We start from the raw sequence: 23143 nt of genomic DNA, 5'->3' as shown, positions 1-23143 counted from the left end.
TGTCACAGATGGCAAGGAAGAGAAATTATTCTGGAGTGTCATAGACACAGATGGATGGAGTTATAAAGACACAAATCACTTTATGAAATCCAATAAATTGCAGTGTGTAAACGGAACAGTAGGTTCCGAAAAATGAAAAGTGGAGGTGTTGCAACAACCAACCAATAAGATCCTAGCAATTATTTCTCTATTGCATCCTAGAAAATGTTAGAAAAAATCTGATAGGTTGCTAAGGGCAACATCTCCACTTGTCTGTTTCCAAAGCATTAGTAAATCTACCCCATAATGTCCTACTGTACCTCTGGAATAGCTGGGTAGTTCTCTCTTTGGGCATAATACCTAATAACTACCTGCCTGGCTTCATAACTCCTATTTTGACCTAATTCAATAGAATGCCCACAACATATTGTGCTTATGTGGCCTTTAGTGAAATTACTGGATTAAGTAGGCATTAATTAAAACTGTGTAATCAATATTAAAGGTAAACTAACACACAGTGTTAGATATGGTGCATGTAGGGATAGAGGGGAGAGATTAGTGCAACAGCATCGTCTAGGACAGGGGTTCCCAACCACGGTCCTCAAGGCACACTAACAGTCCATGTTTTAAGGATAGCCACATTTGAGCACAGGTGACTAGTACCTCAGTTATTTTGATTTTACCACCTGTGCTCAAGCATGGATATCACTAAAACCAGGACTGTTAAGCTGTCCATACACTACACAAACTTTCATCCAACCATCTAACTAGTTGGCTGGTTGGAATGAAAATCTGGTAATGTATGGGACCAAATTATAATCAGCAATTTGCTCCCAAACGGCAAAACAACAGATGAAAATGGTAGTTTAGACAAGTTGGTTAAATGCGTGATTTAAACAGTTTGATAAAATAACAGTTTTTCTCTGTTTTCCGGGGTTTGGGAGCAAATTGCTGATTGTCATTTACTTCCATACCTTACCATATTTTCATTCCAACCAACCAACTAGTTGGATGGTTGGATGTAAATTGGTCAGCTTAAGTGTGCCTTGAGGACTGATGTTGGGAATCACTGATCTGACCACTACAGTACATGGAACATCAATGCTTATGATGATTGCTACTTTGGTCAACTGTTGAAAAGGGAAGTCTCACAATAAATTAGGCACTCAGGAATCCCATGTTTTGCTAAATGATTTGGCAAAAGTTTTTAATAATGAAGTTCATACATTTTATTCCATCTGCTTTAAAGCAATAAAAACTGAAAGGAGTGTGGTGCTGGGTTTTCAGAGAACATTTAAATATTTGAAGGCTGTGGGAGAGTCTGATTGGAAGTCATAGGGAAATCCATACGTGGGTAGCGGGACAGGAGAAGTCCTGTAGGCGGGAGTGAAAGGTGATTAGCAGAGGCGAGATACAAGCCAGAGGTACATCTAAAAGTATGAGAGGGAGATTATTTTTATATGAGATGTATGAGGAGGAGGTTGTGTTCAGGGTTTTATAGATGAGGTTGAATAATTTGAAATTGATTCTGGAGGACACAGGGAGCAAACTTGGTAACAACAATTCTAAACAATTCTGCTGTTTTATCTACAAGTCATATATGGTGCTTTTTGTTCTGTTAATCTCTTCTTTTCATTTTCTTTCTAGAGCTAGAGACTGTGAAACTGGCCCATGCAGTGTTTAGCAAGCTACATGAGATGTGCTGTAGCTGGGTGAAAGACTTTCCATCATGTCGCAAACCTCACTTATATTATGAGACATCCATTCATGCCATCAAAAACATGCGAAGGAAGATGGAGGACAAGCATGTCTGCATTCCTGACTTCAATATCCTATTCAACCTCGAGGTAATGACACAGTTAATTAAAGACAAATGAGAGACCTGAAATAATTTAAAGGCCAAGCTTCCTACAAGTTAAGGCTTGTAGGAAAACATGAAACAAATATATAACATGTTAACGCATAGTACATCTTAACAACTTGCTTATTATATATGTATGGCTTGGGGGAAGTGCAACGCTATGGGAGGTGCTTGCAGGACTTTTAGTTGTGAAAGAACATGTTGAGATCCTGATCTCCAAGAAGCTGCATCTGAACCCAATTTGGTCACACATATGAGTGTCTAAATTGCACGAACACAAGCAATTGAAACTCAGACTAAATGGCCAGAGCCCTTAGAGGCACATTTAGGTCATCCAGTGATCGCATAGCAATAGTACTCAGCTGACTATGTTTTCAATCAACATCTATGGTGTTTAGTGGAGGCACACAAACATGGAGCTTTGGGTCCAATTTGGTTTAAATCTGACAAATTAGCTGGCAAACCATCATATGGCTGGCCGCCTTTATTGCTAATATAACCAAGCTAGCTTCATATAAATTAGAAATGACTGAGTTTTAGCCATTGATAAAAACAAGAAAAATAAAGTGATATTCTGTATTGGCTAACTGAAAAGATATAAATGATCTAGTATGTATGTATGTAAAGAAAATCCATGTTTTTTGGCTATGATTCCTTCCTCTAAGTACATCTTAAAGTGGTTTAACTCAATTATCTCAAAAATTTCTATTCCTCTGAGCCACAACTTACAAAGCACCCACTCAGTTTAGACACTAAATATGCTTATGGGAAATGGGATGTCTGGCTGCTTTAATATTAGATTTTATTTGCTTTGCTTGTAATGTTCTGATTTTGCAGCTCTGAATACATATTTCAACCCTGACAGTACCCAGCATCAAACATGAATGAGAGGTATTATCAGTGTATTAAACACAGACAGTTTGGGAAGAAATGTGACAAGTGAAAGCTTCAGGAATTAATAATTCACATTCTATTCACAAAACACATAGTAAGCCAGGGGGGAAAAGTCAATGGTTGTATTAATTTGATTCCTTTTCCTAATCGGATTGTAACATAAGGTAAGAGGTTGTGTGTGTACACCACAAGTCAAATCTTCCTGTCACCTAAGGTTATATTATATAGAACTTTATGGTGGTATTTCTTTATTAGCTACTAACAGTGTCTAGCTGACTCCTGAAATTAAGATGAATGATAGTGTGTCTTTTATATTACTTTATGTTAAATGATGTCAGGAATTTTGTTTTGTATAGTGCATGGGTTCTGTTTATCCCTTATTGCATTTAATCTGCTATCTTAAATATGATGTGTTGTCATAGTTTCCAAAACTTATAATTTCCAGGGACTGGTTGTAGGAACATAAATGCATGTAAAACATCGTACTGTCTACAACTGCGCAACCTGATTAAGGTTGCGCAGCAAGAAAAGAAAAACACTGTATATAGCACATACAACACCTGTCCTCCATGTCTCTTTTTTTCTGTACCTCTTTACATGTTTTGAAAAATGAATGTGTATATATACCTCTCTTGGCAAACTAATCCGCTCTTTTGGATTTCAGTACCATCTGTATGCGGATGATACTCAAATCTACCTATCCTCTCCAGATATATCACAATCTGTATTGGTCTGTGTCACTGAATGTATTTCTGCCATTTCATCTTGGATGTCATCTCGCTACCTGAAACTTAATATTTCTAAAACAGAATTAATTACATTTCCACCGGCCAATAACAGTTACCAATCTGATCTCTTTATCACTGTTGATAACTCAACAATCCACCCTGCCCCACAAGCTCGCTGCCTTGGTGTCATCCTTGATTCTGAACTGTCCTTTGTTCCCCACATTCAATCTGTCTCAAAATCATGTTACATACATCTAAAAAACATATACAAAATTCGACCATATCTCACACAAGACACTGCAAAAACTCTAATCCATGCACTTATTATTTCCCGCATTGACTATTGCAATAGTCTCCTTACTGGTCTTCCCAAAAACAGGCTATTGCCATTACAATCCATTATGAATGCAGCTGCAAGGCTTATCTTCCTTGCCAAACGTTCATCGTCTGCTGCCCCGCTCTGTCAGTCCTTCCATTGGTTGCCGGTTTTCTACCGTATTCAATACAAAATACTGTTACTTACACATAAGGCTATTAACCGAATTACACCAACATACATCTCTTCACTCATCTCAAAATATCTCCCAACCCGACCTCTCCGCTCAGCACAAGATCTGCGTCTCTCATCCCCGCGCATTACTTGCTCCCATTTACGGTTACAGGACTTTCTTCGGGCTGCACCCACTCTATGGAATGCCTTACCACACACAATAAGACTTACCTCTACTCTTCAATCCTTCAAGCGTTCCCTGAAAACTCACCTCTTCAGACAAGCTTATCAGATTCCAGAACCGACCACATAACCTTCATAGCTTCCATGTCTTATCACATCCCCTCTCACAGTCCACACATAACCTCACATATTGTCTTTCTTTCACATACTCCTGACATTTTGCCGACATTCCTGTGTGACTGGATCATGCAGCCCACCAAGAAACTCTGCATTCTGGCCGGACCAAATTGCAATATATAGCACCTATCCTTGTGTATCAATGCCTATTTCCCTATAGATTGTAAGCTTGCAAGCAGGGCCCTCTTACCTCTATGTCTGTCTGTTATTACCCTGTTTTGTTCTATCAATGTTTCCAATTGTAAAGCGCAACGGAATATGCTGCGCTATATAAGAAACTGTTAATAAATAAATAAATTTATATATATTATATGTTTATTTTTAATTCTTTATTTTTAAATGGAAAAACACCAAAATGATTTTTGCCCACAACTTCTAAAATAATTATAAAATTGTACCACATGTTCTAAGACCTTGCCACAAATTGACCCCATATCCGCTCAGACCACTACAGATCACACATGTGCTCCAAAACTCTCACACATGACACTCAGACCCTCTCAGTACTCCAAACCTTTTGAAATACCACTGAGATATCCTCAGATATACCACATGCCAATAAGACCTCCCCGGATAGCATTCAGACCTCAATCACATGCTCCAATACACTGACTAATTTACAGTCTAAAAATACCTTGCGTAATGCAGAGGTCACGTGACGTGGGAGCCGACAGCTCCTTTTCAGCCTTAATCTTTGCTTTATAACAAAGCAGAGAATAAGTCAGACAGGGAACATATAGCCAAGAGCTTCCGTTGCACACCGATGGTCTAGAACAGGGCTTGGCAACCTCCGACATGCGTACCAGACGTGGCATAATGAAAACTTTTAAGCGGCATGGCATCTGGCTGGCTCCTACCTGTGAACTGAAATACAGTTGTGTCCTTATCTCTGTAACTGTGGAGATACTGCAGTGAGATTAAGTGAGCTCCATATTTGATTTATAAGGGGCATGTATAGAAGTCTGATGGCATATGAGGAGCATGCGGAGGTGTGTGATAGCATATGAGGAGCATATGGATATTGTGATGGCATATTAGTGGTATGTCTGATGTCATATGAGAGGTAAGTGGAGGGGTTTGATGGCATATGAGGGGGGGGGTGAAGTGTTTTCTGGGATTTTCTGCTTGGTGGGTTGGGGGAGTGCTGTGTCCTGGCAGGCAGCCAGTGAGAGTTTTTGGGGAAAAGAAGATGGGTGGGACTTTTATATACATCTGTATGTATGTATACATTAAAGTTACTTGACAAATTTAGTTCAAGCAGGTTTTAGTCCCCATAAAAAAAGAGCGTCATAAGCTCAATGTCTGCATCTTTAAAAATACTTTTTCCCAGACAACCATCACAGAGCAGCAGTACAGAGAGAATGATTCATCACCACCACCAACACCTATTTTAATGAGTGTACTCAGATGTGTAAATTAATTAATTTATTTGCATTAGGCATACCATATACAATATATGCAATATTAATTTTATAATACGCAGCCATACATCATCTATTAACACCATGTAATCAAACAAACACAAAAAAAGTCATAAACCATATTCAAGGCAGCTATGTGTTTCATCCTGGAACTCATTGTACTTTTGATTCCCGGCTAGTCGTCTGTTTTTTTCCTGACCTTTCCTCCTCTATCTCAAACTGTTTCTCTGTCATCTCTTCCTGGATATCCCAGCACTTTCTTAAACTTAACATGTCTAGGACTAAGCTGATCATCTTCCCACCCTCCTGCATAACCTCACTGCCCACAATTTCATCATGTATTGATGGCACAACTGTCTCCTCTAGTCCCCAATGCGCTATCTTGGAGTTATCCTTGACACCTCCCACTTTCTCAAACCACAATATTTCCAGGGTCAGGCCCAACTACTAAAACCCTCATCCATTCACTGGTCACCTCCAGATTGGACTACTGTAACCTCCTCCTATCTGGACTCCCACCTCTCTCCACTCCCATGTGTCCTCAATGCTGCTGCTCAGCTCATTTTCCTTTCCAAATGTTCTACATCTGCATCCTTTCTCCTATAAGCCCTAAACTGTCTCCCCCCCCCCCCCTCCTTCAAAACCCATTTCAAGCTTCTCCTGCCAACAGATTACTTCCTCCCACTACCGTCTCCAAGATTTTGCCTGTGCTACTCCCTACCATTGGAATTCTTTCCCTCTCTCCACCTTTCTACTAATCTTCAAACGGGCTCTTAAGAGCCACTTTTTCTTCAAAGCTTTCCAGTTCTCATCCTAGCTCACTGCTCCATGCTCCTTACTCACTGTCTACCCCATCTGTATCACCCCTGTCTATCTTCCCCTCCCCTTTAGAATGTAAGCTCTCATGAGCAGGGCCCTTTTCCCTCACGTGCTTCTCTTCCCCCAATTTATAGTATCATTTACTCCTAACTTCCCAAAAAGGCACTTAACTCTTGGTTGCTGATGCTCTGCTGCTTTTTAAATGTTATAATCACTAATGCAGCAATGTTTATAAACCATGTCCTGCCTTGTTTTGTACAGTTAATAACTGGTTTTTTTTGTTTGCTCATTTGTTTATGTACTTAGTAAGGCGCTGCGGAACCCTTATGGTGCCATATAAATAAAGGTTAATAATAATATTATATAGTGTGTCAGTGTTTGCGGTTGCAGGTGTAGCTGTGTGGTCGTATGAGTAAATATTTTTTTATGACTGTATATTGATATTGGTTTATTGCTAGAATTTTGTGTTTATTATGATGTTTTACGATTATTGTATTGTGTATTATTGTATTGTATTGTGTATTTCTGTAACTGTATTGCTAGAATATGGAGTTTCCATCACCAGAAGTGAAGATCTGTGAACGTCCAGTTTCTCAGCCTATACAGGCAGTGTTGGGTCTCAATATATGAGCACTAATGCACAACTTCCAACATGATTGCCATTACCTGGTTCAAAACATCTTTCTTATCAATTAACTTATTTAACACAGGTGACAGCAATCATAAAGAGGAAAGTCCAGGAACAGAGCATTTTGGGGGTCATTCAGACCCGGTCACAAGCACCGATGTGCTCTCAACTGGGTCGATGGGTAGCCCTGCGCACTGCGCGTGCGCAAGCCCCGGTGCGAGAGAGAAACTCTCTCACTCCGGAGCTCGCTACAAAAGGGGCGGCTGTCGATGTTGATCGACAACTCGTCCCTTTTTGTAGGCGGGCTGGGATCCTTAAGGAACGCCTACCGTTTTGTGGGCAGCTGCACTGACATCATCAGTGATGTCAGTGGGGAGCTTCCTCCTCCATCAGAGCAGAAAGCTCCCTGGGACTTGCGAGTGCCCAGACCCAACCTTAGGGTCTGGTTGCAAGCCCTGATGGTCGCGATGGTGATCACCATCGCGACCATCACCCTGGTCGCTAGCTAAGCTGTGGGTGGTAACCCACAGCTTAGCTTGCAACCAGGAGGCCGCACCAAAAAAAAAGGAGCGCCCGCCCTCTTTCAGAGAGATCGATCGCTTCTTGCGACCGCCTCTGAATGAGGTCCTTTGTCCCTCCTGGAATGGGTCATGTTGGGAAGTAATGTACTCATCAGTTATCGCATGATTTAAGGATATTGTACTGTAGTTTCCTTATGCTGGGTACACACTGACAATTCATCGGCCAATGTATCTGCTGCCCGTCGGCCAGTGTGTACCCGAGATATGTTGGTGAACGTCGCCGTTAACCAACATATCGCATTGGCTGTGTTCCACAGCCGATGGACAGATATGTCTGCAGACATATCTGTCCATCGGCAAGTGTGTACGGGTGGTCTGCAGACCACCCATACACACACAGCGGCAGCCGCGAGGAGGGTGATGGGTCCTGCCCCCCGGCCGTCAGGACCCGAGGGCACAAGCAGATGATGGCCGTTCAGTGTGCAGGAACGACCATCAGCTGCAGATATATCTGTCAGGTGTGTACCCACCTTAAGATACAGTTTGTGACTATTTTTTTTCATGTTGGTGTGTGTTTGATTATGTTATACTTTTTGAATGAATGCATTTTAGATGGTGTGTGTGACTATGTTTATAATAGGATTAATGTTGACTATATTGACTATACAGTATGACTAATGGAATTGAATTAATTAGTTAGTACAGCTGGCTACAATCATGTTCTCATTAAGTGGTTTTAAAAGAGGTGTTGGTGTTGAACCAATTCCTCTGTACACCTGCTCTATTGTCTGGAAAAAGGCATCTTTCTGAAGGGGAATAATAAAACCTGACTTTACATACTTGAACACATTTTTACTGTATTTAGAGGAGCCTGAAGATTTGTTCTAATGGACGACCCACACTTGAGGAGCACTCCAGTGTGGGGAGGGGAGAGCGTAATGTGGCTGTTTCTTGCAAAAAATAAATAAGTAGTTTATGTATTGAAACTGTTTCGTGACATTCCTTTCTGTGCACACATACACACACACCCTTTTCTTTAGTCTGTATGCTCCGCAGCAGATACAGTGTTTCTTAACCAGTATGAGCAGCTCCCATTCTCATATCCTTTACTCACGGGCTTAAATTAAGGGGGTGCACAATAATGAAAACTATGTTTTCAAAACTATAATATTTGGTGCAAGATTAAAAACACGTATATTAAATATATCAATTCGAAGCAGCAAAGTCCGATGGTGAGGAAACATTTTGGACATTGACCCAGAAAGTAACGCATGAGTGGAGACAGAGGCATGGATCGTGGAACCAAAAGAGTCTATTATGGTGTCAGATGGAGGATAAGTTGTTACATGCTTTGAATTAATATACATTTAATGTACGTGTTTTTAATTTTGCAACAAATATTAAAATGTTGAAAATGTAATAAAGTGCAGCAATTAGTATCAGCACATGCTGGCTTAGTGGATGTAAACAATAATATTGAATATGAATGTAGAGTGTGCTAATAATTATAAAATGCAACATCTACACTACAAAATTGCAGACATACAGGACTGTTAATACAGCTATACTCTTGAGGCTAGAGCAATTCCAATGCAGCCTACAGCAATACAGTACTACATACTTGTAATAGTCTTTCAAAACATTTCTCCTGGATTTGTAAGATCGAGACCTTACCATAGACCAGATTTTACCAAACTTATTCCTCAGGGAGCACTAACAGTGCATGTTTTCCAGGTCTCCTCACAGAATCACAAGTGAAATAAGTAGCTCCATCTGTGGATCATTTAAAAGAGTTTGGTACGGAATTCCGGCACTCGGGATCCCGGTGGTCAGAATTCCGACGTCGGCATCCCAACAGGGTTAGGATACGGACACTTGTCAGTCAGTACACTAACGCTCCCCCTCTCCCTACTCCTAACCCTCTCTTCCTGGTGCCAAAACCTAACCTCCTCCCTAGTGCCTAAACCTAACCTCCCGCTCCCCGCACCCTAAACCTAACCCTCCCCCCTTAGTGCCTAACTCTAACTCTCCCCCCTAATGCCTAACCCTAACCCTCCCCCTAATCCCAGTACTTACCGTCAGGATGCCGGGGACGAGATTCCTACTGGTGTCGGGATTCCAGCGCCGGCATCCCGACTGTCAGGATTTTGACCAGATCCCTTTTAAAATGTGTCAGCCAGTAATGAATACACCTGTGCACCAACTGTTAGTGCTCCCTGAGCAATGAGTTTGGGAAACACTGCCATAGACCACTATTGCAGACTTCCTATACCTAAGGTTATTACCCCATCTATCACACAAGATGCTAGAATAAAAAAAAAAGTTACCAGAATCTTGCAAATTCCTATAAATATTTAGTGGCACTGAGATTCTGAAACCACAAGTCTAATATAGCAGCACAATATCCCACAACATTGGAATTTTCCTGGAAAGCAGAACAGGCAGCATCACCACGCTTAACACTCTAGAAGAAGCCCACAGTGAATGGAGTATATTACCACCACTAGACACACAGTCCACTTCTTGGCCAAAACCTAAGAGGATTACCCAAGATTGTATTGTATAGCCTTCATCCCCGCATCCTTAACCACCATGAAATCCTATAATATTGTAGAAAGCCCTTCAACTCATTTCTACAGTTGAACCTATAGTAGAACAATCTGTCTACAAATATAAGGTTTAAATAGTTACATTCTGTTGCTATATTTACAATCTAATAGTCCAGCATTCAGGAGACAATCCATAGATAAATTAGTTATTTAGTATTGTGTATTACTTCTTTTTAGTTATTTTAGTATATAGGCTTCGTCTTCCTTTGGTAGCACAGAGATTGGGCATTGCTACTAAGTTTTCAGTCTCCACATACTATTTTGTTTTTGAGAACTTCCATTTAGAAATCTTTACACAGTTTTTTTTCCTACTATTATAATTTTCAAATGGAATTCAAGAATACAAGGATAATATTATTTAACAAAAGCCTCATAGCCTGCATACAATCAAACAAGTAACTGAGACGGTAAAAAAATAAAGCGAACACACGATTGAGCCAGACATATTACACTGTACAACAAATTAATACAATTAATTTGTTTCCTTTCTAAAAATAGTCCTACATTACTAATTTGAGGTCAACAAAAACTAAAATGATTTCAGAATGTTTTTACTAGCTCTATTTTATGAGCAACACTACTTGCACTATACTGTATGTACATTAGTAATATAGTCATAGTGAAATGCTATTTTAAAATAATCTGATATTTTCTTGATAGAAAATAAATTACAGTTGTTTTAATTCAATCAATCACAAATAAGAACACAAAACAAACATACAGCATACGAAACAAACATACAGCATATGAAAGTACTATCTAATATAGTGGCCTATTCATGGGGGTGCTTTCTCTTTGCTTGTCGCTTGTACTCCTCTTCTGGGGCATCTCTTGTCATTGTCCAACAGTAGTGATCACCTACCCTGATATCTTTGTTCCATTGCTGAAATGTCTTGGTGGAATCGCTCACTATGCTTGTCACTCAGTGCACCACAGTTATCTTGTGTGGGTAATCCCGTGAATCGCATATATTTGAATAGGGGAGGAGACAAATAACTGATTCATTTAATTGGGTCATTAGGCCCCGCCCCCTCTGCGCGGAACGCAGATTGCTGGTAAGTTTCTCTCCATTCTGCCCACTTCACTAGGCATACCCCTACATCGTCATAAATGGGCTATATCTCGGAACTCAGAGCTAACTGAGAGTTTTAAATGTCATTCATTCTTTGCATGCTGAAATCAATTAGAAGTAACTTTTCACATCGGAAACATTTTCATTGTTGTGCAGTGTTATTAGCATGACTGAAAATTAGAACAAAGTAAACAGCTATCAAGGATATTAAATCCAAAAAACATATTTGAGCCCAAAAGTACATGGTACAGCAATTACGTAAGGGGAATGAGGGAGAATGAAGAAAAGGAAAGGGGGTAGAGAAAGAGGCTTAGGCTGGGTTCCCGGGCAACCATGAACAGCAGAGTGGTCACCATTCAGGAGAAATAAGTATCAAGATCTCAGTACATGTGCCCAAAGAGATCTAGAATAAAAGGTCAGAGAATCCCTGAGGAAGGGTCCCTTGAGGTGTTGAACTGTTTTAAATAAACCATGCACACCGAACCTGGAAACATGTATGGAAAGGAAGCGTTATGAAATACCGCCGAGAGAGATCCCGGCAGCGGCAGCCCGGCAGTGCTGGAAATCCCGATCGTCCCTAGGTAAGTACTTACTTACCTAACCTTACCCTCCTTAGGGGTGCCTAACCCTAACCTCCCCCCCTGTGCCTAACCCTAAAACCCCCTCTAAGTGCCTAAACCTAACCCCCCCTTCCCCGCTGCCTAACCCTAAGTCCCCCGAGGGGGTGCCTAACCCTAACCCAGCCTCCCCCTAGCCTAACCCTAAGCCTCCCGGGGGGTGCCTAACCCTAAGTCCCCCCCAGGAGCCCTAAACTTAACCCTCCCCCCCCCCCCCCCCCAGCGGCAGTCCGGTCGCGGTGCCCGGCATCAGAAAAATGACAGGCGTCTAGATTTAGATGCCTGTCATTTAACCCTCGCCGGGATAAAGCAATTGGGAAGTCGGCTGCCGGGCTTACGTCAGCCGGCTTCCCGATTGCATCCCGTAAGGAAATATTATGTAGGTAAACAGATATTTTCTCATTGGTTGTAAAGTGCCAGTTTCTATATTGAAGTTGCTAAAGGGATGTGGGTTTCCAGCAATCAAGCATATAGCAGCATTAAGAATTTGTATGGGAAGCCCATTGGCATGTATATCCAAACCCTCTTTTGGGCAACCAAAAAGAAAAGACAAAGGGAATTTTGAGACTCATTCTCTCATTGTAGACTAAGTTTCCTCATGTGGAGGGCTCCCTAAATCCTCTTCCTATTAAAACTCATGACTCAGGACAGTCGTCTGTTTGGTGGTAAGCAGGAGGTTACATAGAATAGAGATAATACCCTTCAGACTATAAAGATACAAATGAGGTAAAGGGCCTAGCAATCAGGTGAATGGTGAGGGAATCGACATAGTGTATCACTTGTTGATAAGCAAATGGACTAATACTGTAGTTTAGATTTCAAATTTGTCCTGTAGGGTACCAAAGGGGTGCAATGGCCAGATTCAAGAACATCGGAAACCATCCCAACACCATTTTAAATCCATAGGTAGAATATTCTCCTGGAGGAAAATCTGGATTTTGTCAGGGGGGAGTGATAGGGGATGGAAAAGAGGTAGTCTGATAATGGATAATGGATTTTACAATTGTCCTAATTGGAGCATGAGAAGGCAATGACAAGGTAAGAGTGGACTAAGATGGGTCTATTGGGGGCTGGAACACATACTATTGCTGACAGGGAGGAGACATTACAGGAGTTAGTCTCAGATTAATTCATCATGCAGAATGTAAAATTGTAAACCAAGCTACCGCCTGGCTTAAATGGGTAGCTAAGTAATAATTAAGGACATCGGGGAACACCCTCCTGCATGGAAGTGGCATGTTGAAGGTTAAAAAAGTACATGGTGGTTCACATCTTCATACAGATTCTAAAGACAGTCTGTGCAATTATCTCAACATAGACTTTAGTACTTAAACTGGGAGAGTATGGTTTACTTAATTTTGCTTGTTTGTTTGCTTTACATCCCCCAACCCCCCCACTCCATTTCCTCCCCACATATACTTTTTATTTGCCTTACAGGACTGACCTCTCTACACCTGAGTTAAGTTAAAATATCTACATTGACCAAATGTGTACATTGCCATCATCCCTATAATTTAGGCATTTTATTTACATCACTATACTTCCCCAGTTGGTTTAGCATGGCTTTGAAACTTATATTCTTAAAAGTAACATGTTTAAATCCTCAACAAAAATCCAAAATGCTTTCTTAAGTAAAACACTCAGGGGCCAATGTGGTTTTCTGTCAAGAAACACATTTTAATTTGATAAATCAAATAAAATTTACTAATAAGCAAATTTGTACAGCCCACAATTCTACATTTCCAAATAATGAGGTGTTTTCACCATGATTATCACTTTGGGGCGGATTAGTCTTTGCCGAGCTACATTGTAAAATTTGAAGAATGGCCCAGCAATGCCGTTCTTGCTGACCCTCCCTTTGCAGTCCTCTTCTGAGCATGTGCAGCAATGCTTTGACTGATGCTTCACTTTTCATGCACTGGACCCAAAATATGCTCAAGAGACTTTCACTCTACATTTATGAGAGCAGAGGGCCAGAAGGAACAGCGGAAGAGCTCAGATGGTGGGGATGACCAGGCATTGCAGGACCTCCCTCACCCATGCTCCTTGCAGTGACAGTAGTTCCACTATTTAAACAAAGGATATCTCTGACTACCCCTGAAACGCTGGAACATAGATTTGTTATGCTTATAAGACCAATTTTACTGTACGGCAAACAAGGAAGTATTAAAAATAGTGCACAATGTTTCAGGAACCCACCACCTTTCTCAGGTTGTTCCGAAACTGTCCGGTGTGTATTGATCAATATGCTGATAAATCATTGACTCCTTCAGTAACTAAGTATTATACACCATTGTAAATATGTATGTCCGAACATCTCCCTTTCTTTAGAAAACTTGAGATACATCTATTAGAATTTCTTCAGTAATCCATCTATAGCTTTAATCCATTGGACATACAGTATGTTTGCCCTAGCTTTACATTGATTAAACAACCATTGAATGGATGAGTGTGTTCGCTAACCCATTACAATAAATAGATCTGAAATTACTAAATTCTTTCATTCTAGCTGTAATTCCTTCTCTCTCCAATCCACCCATTGTTGTGCCCCCACGACCTCAGCTCCAATATGATAAAACAGAGAAGCCAACACCAAGCAGAGCTTCTTGCCATGTTATAGTCTCGAGCAGCTCAATAGAAAGTTATCAGGGAGATGTATTATAGCGGCAGTTATCGTGCCACTATCGTTCTTCTTTGAGGCAAAGCAGGAAGCAATTAACGCTGAGATGTATTAAAGTCTCAGCCGCCGGGGTGGGAGAGACCTCTGCAACTCCTACACTGCATCAGCCTAGGGAGATAAACCCAAATCTATTGAAAATGGGTGTTTTCTCAATAGATATTTCTGATGCCCCCTGGTTAGGGATGAAAGAATCATGGTGATACATGTACAGCTGCTACCCTCTTATCTCTGGATGTCTGTAACAGAGGTCAGGGTAAAAAAAATAATGTTTTATCATTAAAACAGAGTAACTTTTCCTTAGCAAAATAATTTTAAATCAAAATTTTTTAGTCTTTTTTTTTTTAATGAAATCTGGCACTGGAAGCCTTAGTGCAGACTACCAATGCACATGTGTGAAAGCCAGATCAGACATGTACAGAGGGGTCCAAGGCTGTGCTCTCCTCTGTAAGTCAGTACTGCTGCAGATTCATAAATAGAACCCATGGTTCCCACTTTTCCCAACAAAATGTATTCAACTCTAAGCTGTTGTTGGAGAATGGTCCTTATATCATAGTTGTTCCTTTTGGAAATGCACTATTCCTACCATTCCCTTAATAATATGAAAATACAATGACCCTTTCCCATGAATTGCACTTCTCATACTATACAGTAATTTATCCATGTTTGTTTAATTGTTTTAATAATGACAAGAGGCCTAATTACCAGAGCCTGGAACATTGGGCTTCTCCTTACAGTGTCTCTTCTACAATGTTTATCTTGCCAAATATATACAAACATACTGTGGAAAAGTAATGGTAATCATGGGAACCATTGTATACTTTCAGCAAAAATAGATTTTTCTCCTGTATTTCTTTTATGTTGTAACAAGTTACCTGTTTGACTCCTAATCCTTTGCCTTCTTTTTTTTTTTTTATCTCTGATTCCTTCACTTATTCATCCCCAGTAATCTTAGTATTGTTGGTAAGCATGTAAGTTGTTTAAGAAGGTTACATGACCATTCTATAGTGAGAGCTTTCATGTCATAAAAGTGAAGTGCAATAAACAAGAAATTAAATAAATAAATCTGCAAAACAGCCTTTAGTGATTGATAGTATTTGAGAATAAACAGGGAAATGTTGACCCACAATATGTATTTGTTTTATCAGTTATATGCTTTGTGTTCAGTTGTGGTGATAAACCCATTTTGCTGCTAGTAGTTGGTGCTGTCTCACCCTAGGCATAAAGCCTGATGAGTATCTGGTATTCGGTTGATTAGAAATATCCAACTAAACCAATAGGTAAATTATAGTTGTTGTTTTTTGTGTAAGCGGCACTACTACAGGGGGCATTACTACAGGGAGCACTACTACAGGGGGCATTACTACAGGGAGCACTACTACAGGGGGCATTACTCTTGGGGGCACTACTATTGTTGGCATTACTACAGGGTGCACTACTATTGGAGGCATTACTATTGTGGGCACTACTACAGGGGGCACTACTATTGGTACTACTACAAGGGGCACTATTACAGGGAGCATTACTATTGGGGGTACTACTACAGGGAGCATTACTATTGGGGGCACTACTACAGGGAGCATTACTATTGGGAGTACTACTACAAGGGGCACTACTACAGGGAGCATTACTATTGTGGCCATTACTATAGTGGGCATTACTATTGGGGGCATTACTACAGGGATCATTACTATTGGGGGCATTACTACAGGGGGCACTGCATAAGGTGCACCCCTGCTGGGGGCACTGCATAAGGGTCACTACCACTACTGGGGGCACTGCATAAGTAGCACCACTACTGGGGGCAAAGCATAATGGGCATCACTACAGTGGACACTGCATAAGGGCACTACTGCTGTAGGCGTGTATAAGGGGCACTACTACTGTCAGCATTATATGTATTATTGGCACTACTACTGTGGGCATTGTGTATAAGGGGCACTACCCCTTTTCAGGCGCACGCTTACGTGGCGCTGTCCCTTTATTGCAAAAGCGCCAAGGGGGAGGGGGTGAGTTCCACAACTTCTCTAGGACCACTCTAAGCACTGGGCCTTACACTCTTAGGAAGCTGCTGGCAAGAAAAGCACACAGTAATAAGATTAATGCACAAACGGTACTTGGTGACAGCCCAGTTATCACAACAAGTAGCACAGATTCAAAGTCAGTACATGAACGGAAGGTCAGGGTCCCTGCACAATAGAATGCTGGCATGGTTAGGAACAGGCTGGAGTCAGATAGCACTGGTATAGCTACTGGTACAGATAGAAGGCTACTTGTTGATCAGGCAATGGACATTAACCTACCCAGGATTTGTAACTTCACCAAGCATTCAGCAGTGCACAAGCCAGATAACACTGTGTAATGGAGACAACCTGGAATGGTATGCGACACAAATGTTTGTCAATATTTTTTTCTGTATAAACCATATAATCTTTCCCCATAAAAGCTCATAGTTAAAGTAACTAATGTGAAAATGAAGAAAATTACTATAGTTCACCGAACATTTTAAACCATTTCATTCAGAAGAAATGCCCATGCATGGACATATGTAAATCTGAATCTATTTTTGGTGTTTTTGTGTACCCTGGAGCCAATGTGGTTACATAACTTAAAACTTAATTTGGGTACACACATATAGGCAGGCAGTACACATTACACAATCCGGTGCCCGACCGCCTGATATGTCGGCACCAGCCGCATCCCGCTGCATGGGGTTGTCAGTCAGATTGAGCTGCATGTAGGGCCGACCGGACGATGCGACTGATAGCCAAACGAGTGTGCGCTTGGCTGTTAGTAGTGTGTACACACTGGCCGATATTGACGATGCGTGGGCCCAATCTGCCGGCTCAGACGACATACTGTCTACATATTGGCTAATGTGTACCCAGCTTAAAAGGTGCTCACACACATACCGACTTGCTCCCAATCAGCCGATGTACACGATTTCCCCTGAATTCTCCCTGAACTCTCCCCAGGCAGTCCTGGTCATGATTTGGAGTTAAAAATGTCCAATCTGACTTAAAATCTATCGTGCAGCCAGTGCATTGTGTCCCAGATTGGCTAATCTGCCCTACAGCACGGCAGATCTGAAGATGCGAGGTACGACGAGCGGGGACGCGCATCGGCATCGTGATCAAGTGTAGAAACTCACGATTTGGCCATTTTTTACATGATCCCCGTCACGATTCGGCAAAATCGGCCAAATTGGATGAAAAATCGGTATGTGTGTGGGCACCTTTAGAGGTGATTCTGTATGTTTGTAACAAAGTTGCAGTGGAGAGTGGTAAACACAAAACACTTATTGGCTGGAACCAAAGAGGCTGATATTAAGGGGACATTTACAGTTGCACAATCAAATTTCTTGCCAGACTAAGCTGGGTACACACTATGTGTGACCCAGCCGACGGGGCGATCAAGAAAGAGAGAATCAAGAAAATAGTTATTTTCAAGCTTTGCATACTACATATTTTTACAAGACATTAATAATATGTGGGAACAACATAAACGACAAAAGCTAATAAACAAATTAAAAAAGAAACCGGAGGAGAGGGAAGATAGATATGAAGTGAAACAGAGGGTAAGGACAGTGTAAGAAGGTCATCTAAACAAGAGAGCCGGCTGCCCAGGATTTGGTCATATGAATGTCTACAGTAGTTAATTACCTAGGATAGCGTGCCAGGCGAAAACCGGAAGTGACGTCATTCACAGGTGCCCTCAGGCAGGCATTCACTCCAGAATGGGCAGGAGACCAGCTGGATGAATCAGGAGTGTGGCATGACAATAAATAAAGCACTTAGACACTTAACGTGGAGTGAACACTGTTTTGCTGAAGGACAACTTTCCGTGACCCTTTTGCGTGTCACGTCAAAACTAAACCTTTTCATGTTGACGTCAGGAGGAAAAATGACTAATGTTGTATACAAGGCAATCTTATGATACCTTGGTTAAAAAAGACTATTACCATAAATTATAAATTGCTCGAGTGTGTAACCGGGGCGGCTCGCTAGTCTTTACTAATATAATAAGAACGTTGTGTCTTGTTCCAAGTTGGCGCAAAAACTACTGAACTGATTTTAATGAAAACTCTTATCATTTTGTAGTGGAAACTCCTGGAAAAAACCTGCTTGATCCGTCAGTTAAAGCTGAGCAATAACAAAAGCAAAATGTATTTGCATCATCAATACAAGAGAGAGGTGTGGCACCATGCTAGCAGCTGGTGAGGGGTGGAGGAGAGTTGCTTTGGGTCTGTGTTCACTTGAATGAGATAGGCTACATAGCAGTATGTGCACAGTATACATCGTGACATTGGTGTGAGGCGATGTAGTCGGCATCCGGCGTGCGGGATGCCGACGGTCTGAATACCGGCGCCAAAATCCAGACATCGGGAACCCGGCACCAGTATCCCAACCACCGGCATCCTGAAGGTAAGTATCAGGGTGTTAGGAGGAGGTTAGTGTTAGGTAGCGGAGTTAGGGTTAGGTATTAGGGGGAGTGTTAGGCACCGGGTAGAGGGTGTTAGTATTAGGGTGCGGGGTGGGGGAGGTTAGGTTTAGGCACTAGGGGGGAGGTTAGTGTTAGGCACCGGGGAGGGTGGGTTTGGGTTAGGGTAGGGGTTAGAAAAATACTTACCGTGACTTCCTATGGGTGTCAAGATACTGGATGTCGGGATGCCGCTATCTGTATTCTGACCAGCGGCATCCCAACAGCTGGAATTCCATACCCGACCCAGTGTAAGTTGTGGGCCTGTATACCAGTCTGTATAGTGCTGCTGGTCACGTGGGCCACTCTCGCGACAGGGCCCTTATGCAAAGCAATACAAGTAGAACACCTCAAATAGAATAAATGTTGGCAGAAGCAATTTCAGCTGCAGGCAACAGCTGATAGATAGATAGATAGATAGATAGATAGATAGATAGATATGTTTATTAAGATTTCCATGTGAAAAAAATATTTGTTTAAATACGAATACCAATATATTATCTTGTACTGTCATAAATTAAAGGGCAATAACAGAAGACGGTTGTAGAGGTATGCTGCAATCTTTGTTAAGTAGAGACCTTTTAAAACTGCACATATTTGTGCTTTTTGGGTATGTAAATATGACAAGTATCCCTAGTGTGTAGCTCCTGTGTTAAGGGAGCAGAAGAATATTGAAATGAAAGACTGTCTGAAATTTGGAGACATGAACTCTCTAAGGCTCTATCCCAGTCACACTGGAGCTCTGAGATTAAGTCAAACTTATACGAGTGTTGCCAGTGGCATTTTTTTCTGCTCTGTTATAGTAAATAAGGGTCATAGGAGTCATTTGATGTCAAAATTACAAATAATTCAGTCTTTGGTTTATGTTGAAGAATGTGCTAGAAGAACTCTGGGCCTGATTCAGACCTGCTCGCAAGCGCTATGCGCTCGCAAGCGGGTCAATGGCGGGTCGGTGGTTACCCACAGCTATGCGAGCAGCCAGGAGGCCGGCTCCAAAAAAAAACAAAAACCACCCTGATTTAGAGCGAGAGCTCTGAAAGAGCGTCTGGCTCTGAATCAGGGCCTCTGTCCCTAAACAATTCAGTACTGCATTAAAGAAAGTGAGGGGAGGTTGACTATAGAATACTTGTTCTTTTTCAGGGGTTGGGTATGGGATGCCAGCGCTCGGGATCCTGGTGGTCAGAATCCCAATGCCATCATCCCAACAGGGTTAGGACACCTGCCGGTAAGTACCCTACCCCTAAACCTAACCCTCCCTCCCGCAGCCTAAATCTAACCCCTCCTCCCCTGCAGCCTAACCCTAACCCACCTTTCCAGCAGCCTAACCCTCCCCCTAGCGCCTAACTCTAACCTCTAACCCTCCCCCTAACCCCAATACTTACCATCAGGATGCTGGTGCCGGAATTCCGGCACTGGCATCCCGACCGCCAGGGTATCAACTACATCCCTTTTTTCAGTAATATCAAGTATTTAGGGCTCAAGGATGGAAGATGTTTAGTAGTGAACTGCCTAAAAATTGTTGTGCATGCACATTAATTATTATTATTTATAACCATTTATTTATATAGCACACACATATTCTACAGCACTTTACAGAGAATATTTGGTGTTTCACATCAGTTCCTACCCCAGTGGAGCTTCTATATTCCCTACCATATACTCACACATACACACTAGGGTTATTTATTTATTTGTTGGGAGCCAATTAGATTCTTTTTCGATTGTGGGAGGAAACCCAGAGTAACCAGAGGAAACCCATGCAAGCATGAGGAGAATATACAAACTCCACACAGTTAGGACCATGGTGGCAATTGAACCTAAGACCTCAGTGCTGTAAGGCAATCATGCTAACCATCAACGGCTGCTCCTTACCTGTCGCCATCCCGCACATGAGCACAAATTAGCATACTGGCTGGCTTCTAGGGACTGCAGCCCCTAGAAGCTGGTAAGGGCTGCTGTAATAGCAGGGAAGTGGATTCCCATGGGAAGCGCTCTTTGCTATCACAGTCTGGACTGGCAGTCCCAGGTGGAGAAAACACCTCCCCTTGGGACCGCCTGTGATGAGCACGAAGTGATTAGCACCGTCAAGCATAACTCATCCCTCCTCAGCTAAATTAGTAGGTGGAAAGATATTTAGTATCTGCACTACAACATCGAAGGTCCGGGTCACAGATGGAAATTGTGGAGGTTGGTAACCAGCTGGGGAGGGACGAGTTATGCTCAGCGGTGCTGCCATCCAGAGGTGGATCTACTGTGAAACTAATGAAGCTAAAGCTTCAGGGCCCCTAACCCTTAATGAGTGAATTTTTCTAAATCAATGGAGTTTTTAAGTGTGTGTTATTAAAATAAGGTTATAGGGAATGCAGTTTATAGACCGGCAGACTAAATGCCAAGGTAACGAGGTAAGTCTGGGGTGTCCTTCGCATTAGCCGCATGGGAAGGGGGGATGGTTAGGTTTAGGGTGAATAGCGGGGTTATGATTAGGTTTTGGGGGGGGGAAGGTTAGGGTTAGGCAACCCCCGGGAGGGTTTGGTTTAGGGTGCGGGAAGGGGGGGGGGGATTAGGTTTAGTCACCCCCGGAGGGAATTTAGGATTAGGAACCACCCGGGACTTTTAGGGTTAGGCACCCCTAAGGGAGGGTTAGGATACTTACCACCTGGCGTCGGGATCTCCTGCTATACTTCTCGTGTCGGGATTTGAATTACATACTGATTCCAGTTATAGTGATAGGTTATAGTGGTTTTAGTGATAGAATCATAAGCCAATGGGTTGAAGTACTTAATGAGATGGGGCTAACTGATGCGCTTTGCGTAATTGTAGCCCCACCTCCTCCATATGGACCGGCAACTCACATTTCTATCTCCCCAATTCTGTCGTGTTCACTAAGAAAAGAGCGGGATGAGTAAAATCCAGCCACTCTTCCTGGGGTGCGGGGGCTACCTGAAAAACCGTGAGCCTCCCGCAACTTCCGGGAGAGCAGACAAGTATGATACACGTAGATAAACATATAAGCTTGAATACACATAGCACATCAATTCAACAATGATATCAGAGAAGTCTGCATGCAGATATGGCGTTTCATTTAAAATTATATTCTCATTAACATATACTATCCAAAAACGTAATCTTACATATATATTATAAAACAGTTTAACATAAATGATACAATACATTAACTTTCCACTGCTGTGATTTATTTGCCTGTGTTATAGCTTTGTGTAGGTATTATGTGTGTGGGAATGCGATAGTATGCCAGGTTCCAGCATTATTCCAGTATTGCTCAGTATTCTCACATATTGCTGCTTAGCCATTACTTACATCACATATCATATCATATCCATACAATAGCATTAGCTTAGCGTTAATTGCAGCATAACAGTTGCTTATCAATACAGCAGCATTATCTTAGCATTCAAAAATATTGCAGATAGCATTTGCTCAGTATTACAGTATATAGCAGTATAGCAATTCCTTTGGCTCAGGCTCAGGAGACAGTTATCCAACATATAGAATGTTTTTTTGGGGCTGTAGGAATATGTGGTACGATCATCTTACTCATTATCACTTTTACTGTATGAATTTACATATGTCTATAAAACGATTGTGGTGAATGAACTTGTGCCTGGCAAGTGATGTTTATGTAGGCTTGCTATATCATCCCTTTAATTTGGGACACAAATCAACTACACAGGTTCTGTGGCAGATTAAAACCATATGAAATGGAGGCTAAATGTAATAGGTTCCGATCTTCAGCCGCTGCAGGGATTTATGCGAGTCTCCCCGTGTTTTTTATTATTGCCACTTAAAAATAGGGGGAGACTCGCATAAATCCTCGTAGTGACTGAAGATCGGAACTTATTACATTTAGCCCTTGAAGTCAGTCAGCCACCGAGTCTGTACTATTCATATGTGTCCCAAATTAAAGGGATGATATGTTAAGCCTATATTTATGAATTAGGCTTCATCACTGAGCAATTTACTATATGTG

General features: G+C 41.7%; 1 protein-coding gene across 2 annotated transcripts in view; it reads left to right on the top strand.

The window, feature by feature from the left end:
- PPM1E (protein phosphatase, Mg2+/Mn2+ dependent 1E) overlaps positions 1-23143 on the top strand; it is a 370197-nt gene that overhangs the window by 294121 nt on the left and 52933 nt on the right. For both annotated transcript variants that reach the window (XM_088449535.1, XM_088449536.1), the window contains exon 3: positions 1627-1826. In XM_088449535.1, coding sequence (XP_088305661.1) covers positions 1627-1826 — 200 coding nt within the window. The remainder of the gene's footprint in view (positions 1-1626; positions 1827-23143) is intronic.

The sequence above is a fragment of the Taudactylus pleione genome, unplaced genomic scaffold (genome assembly GCF_031769625.1).
Source record: "Taudactylus pleione unplaced genomic scaffold, aTauple2 ptg000487l, whole genome shotgun sequence".
Classification (NCBI taxonomy): Eukaryota; Metazoa; Chordata; class Amphibia; order Anura; family Myobatrachidae; genus Taudactylus; species Taudactylus pleione.
Note: the sequence above shows the minus strand (reverse complement) of the source record. Positions and strands in the feature narration are given on the sequence as shown.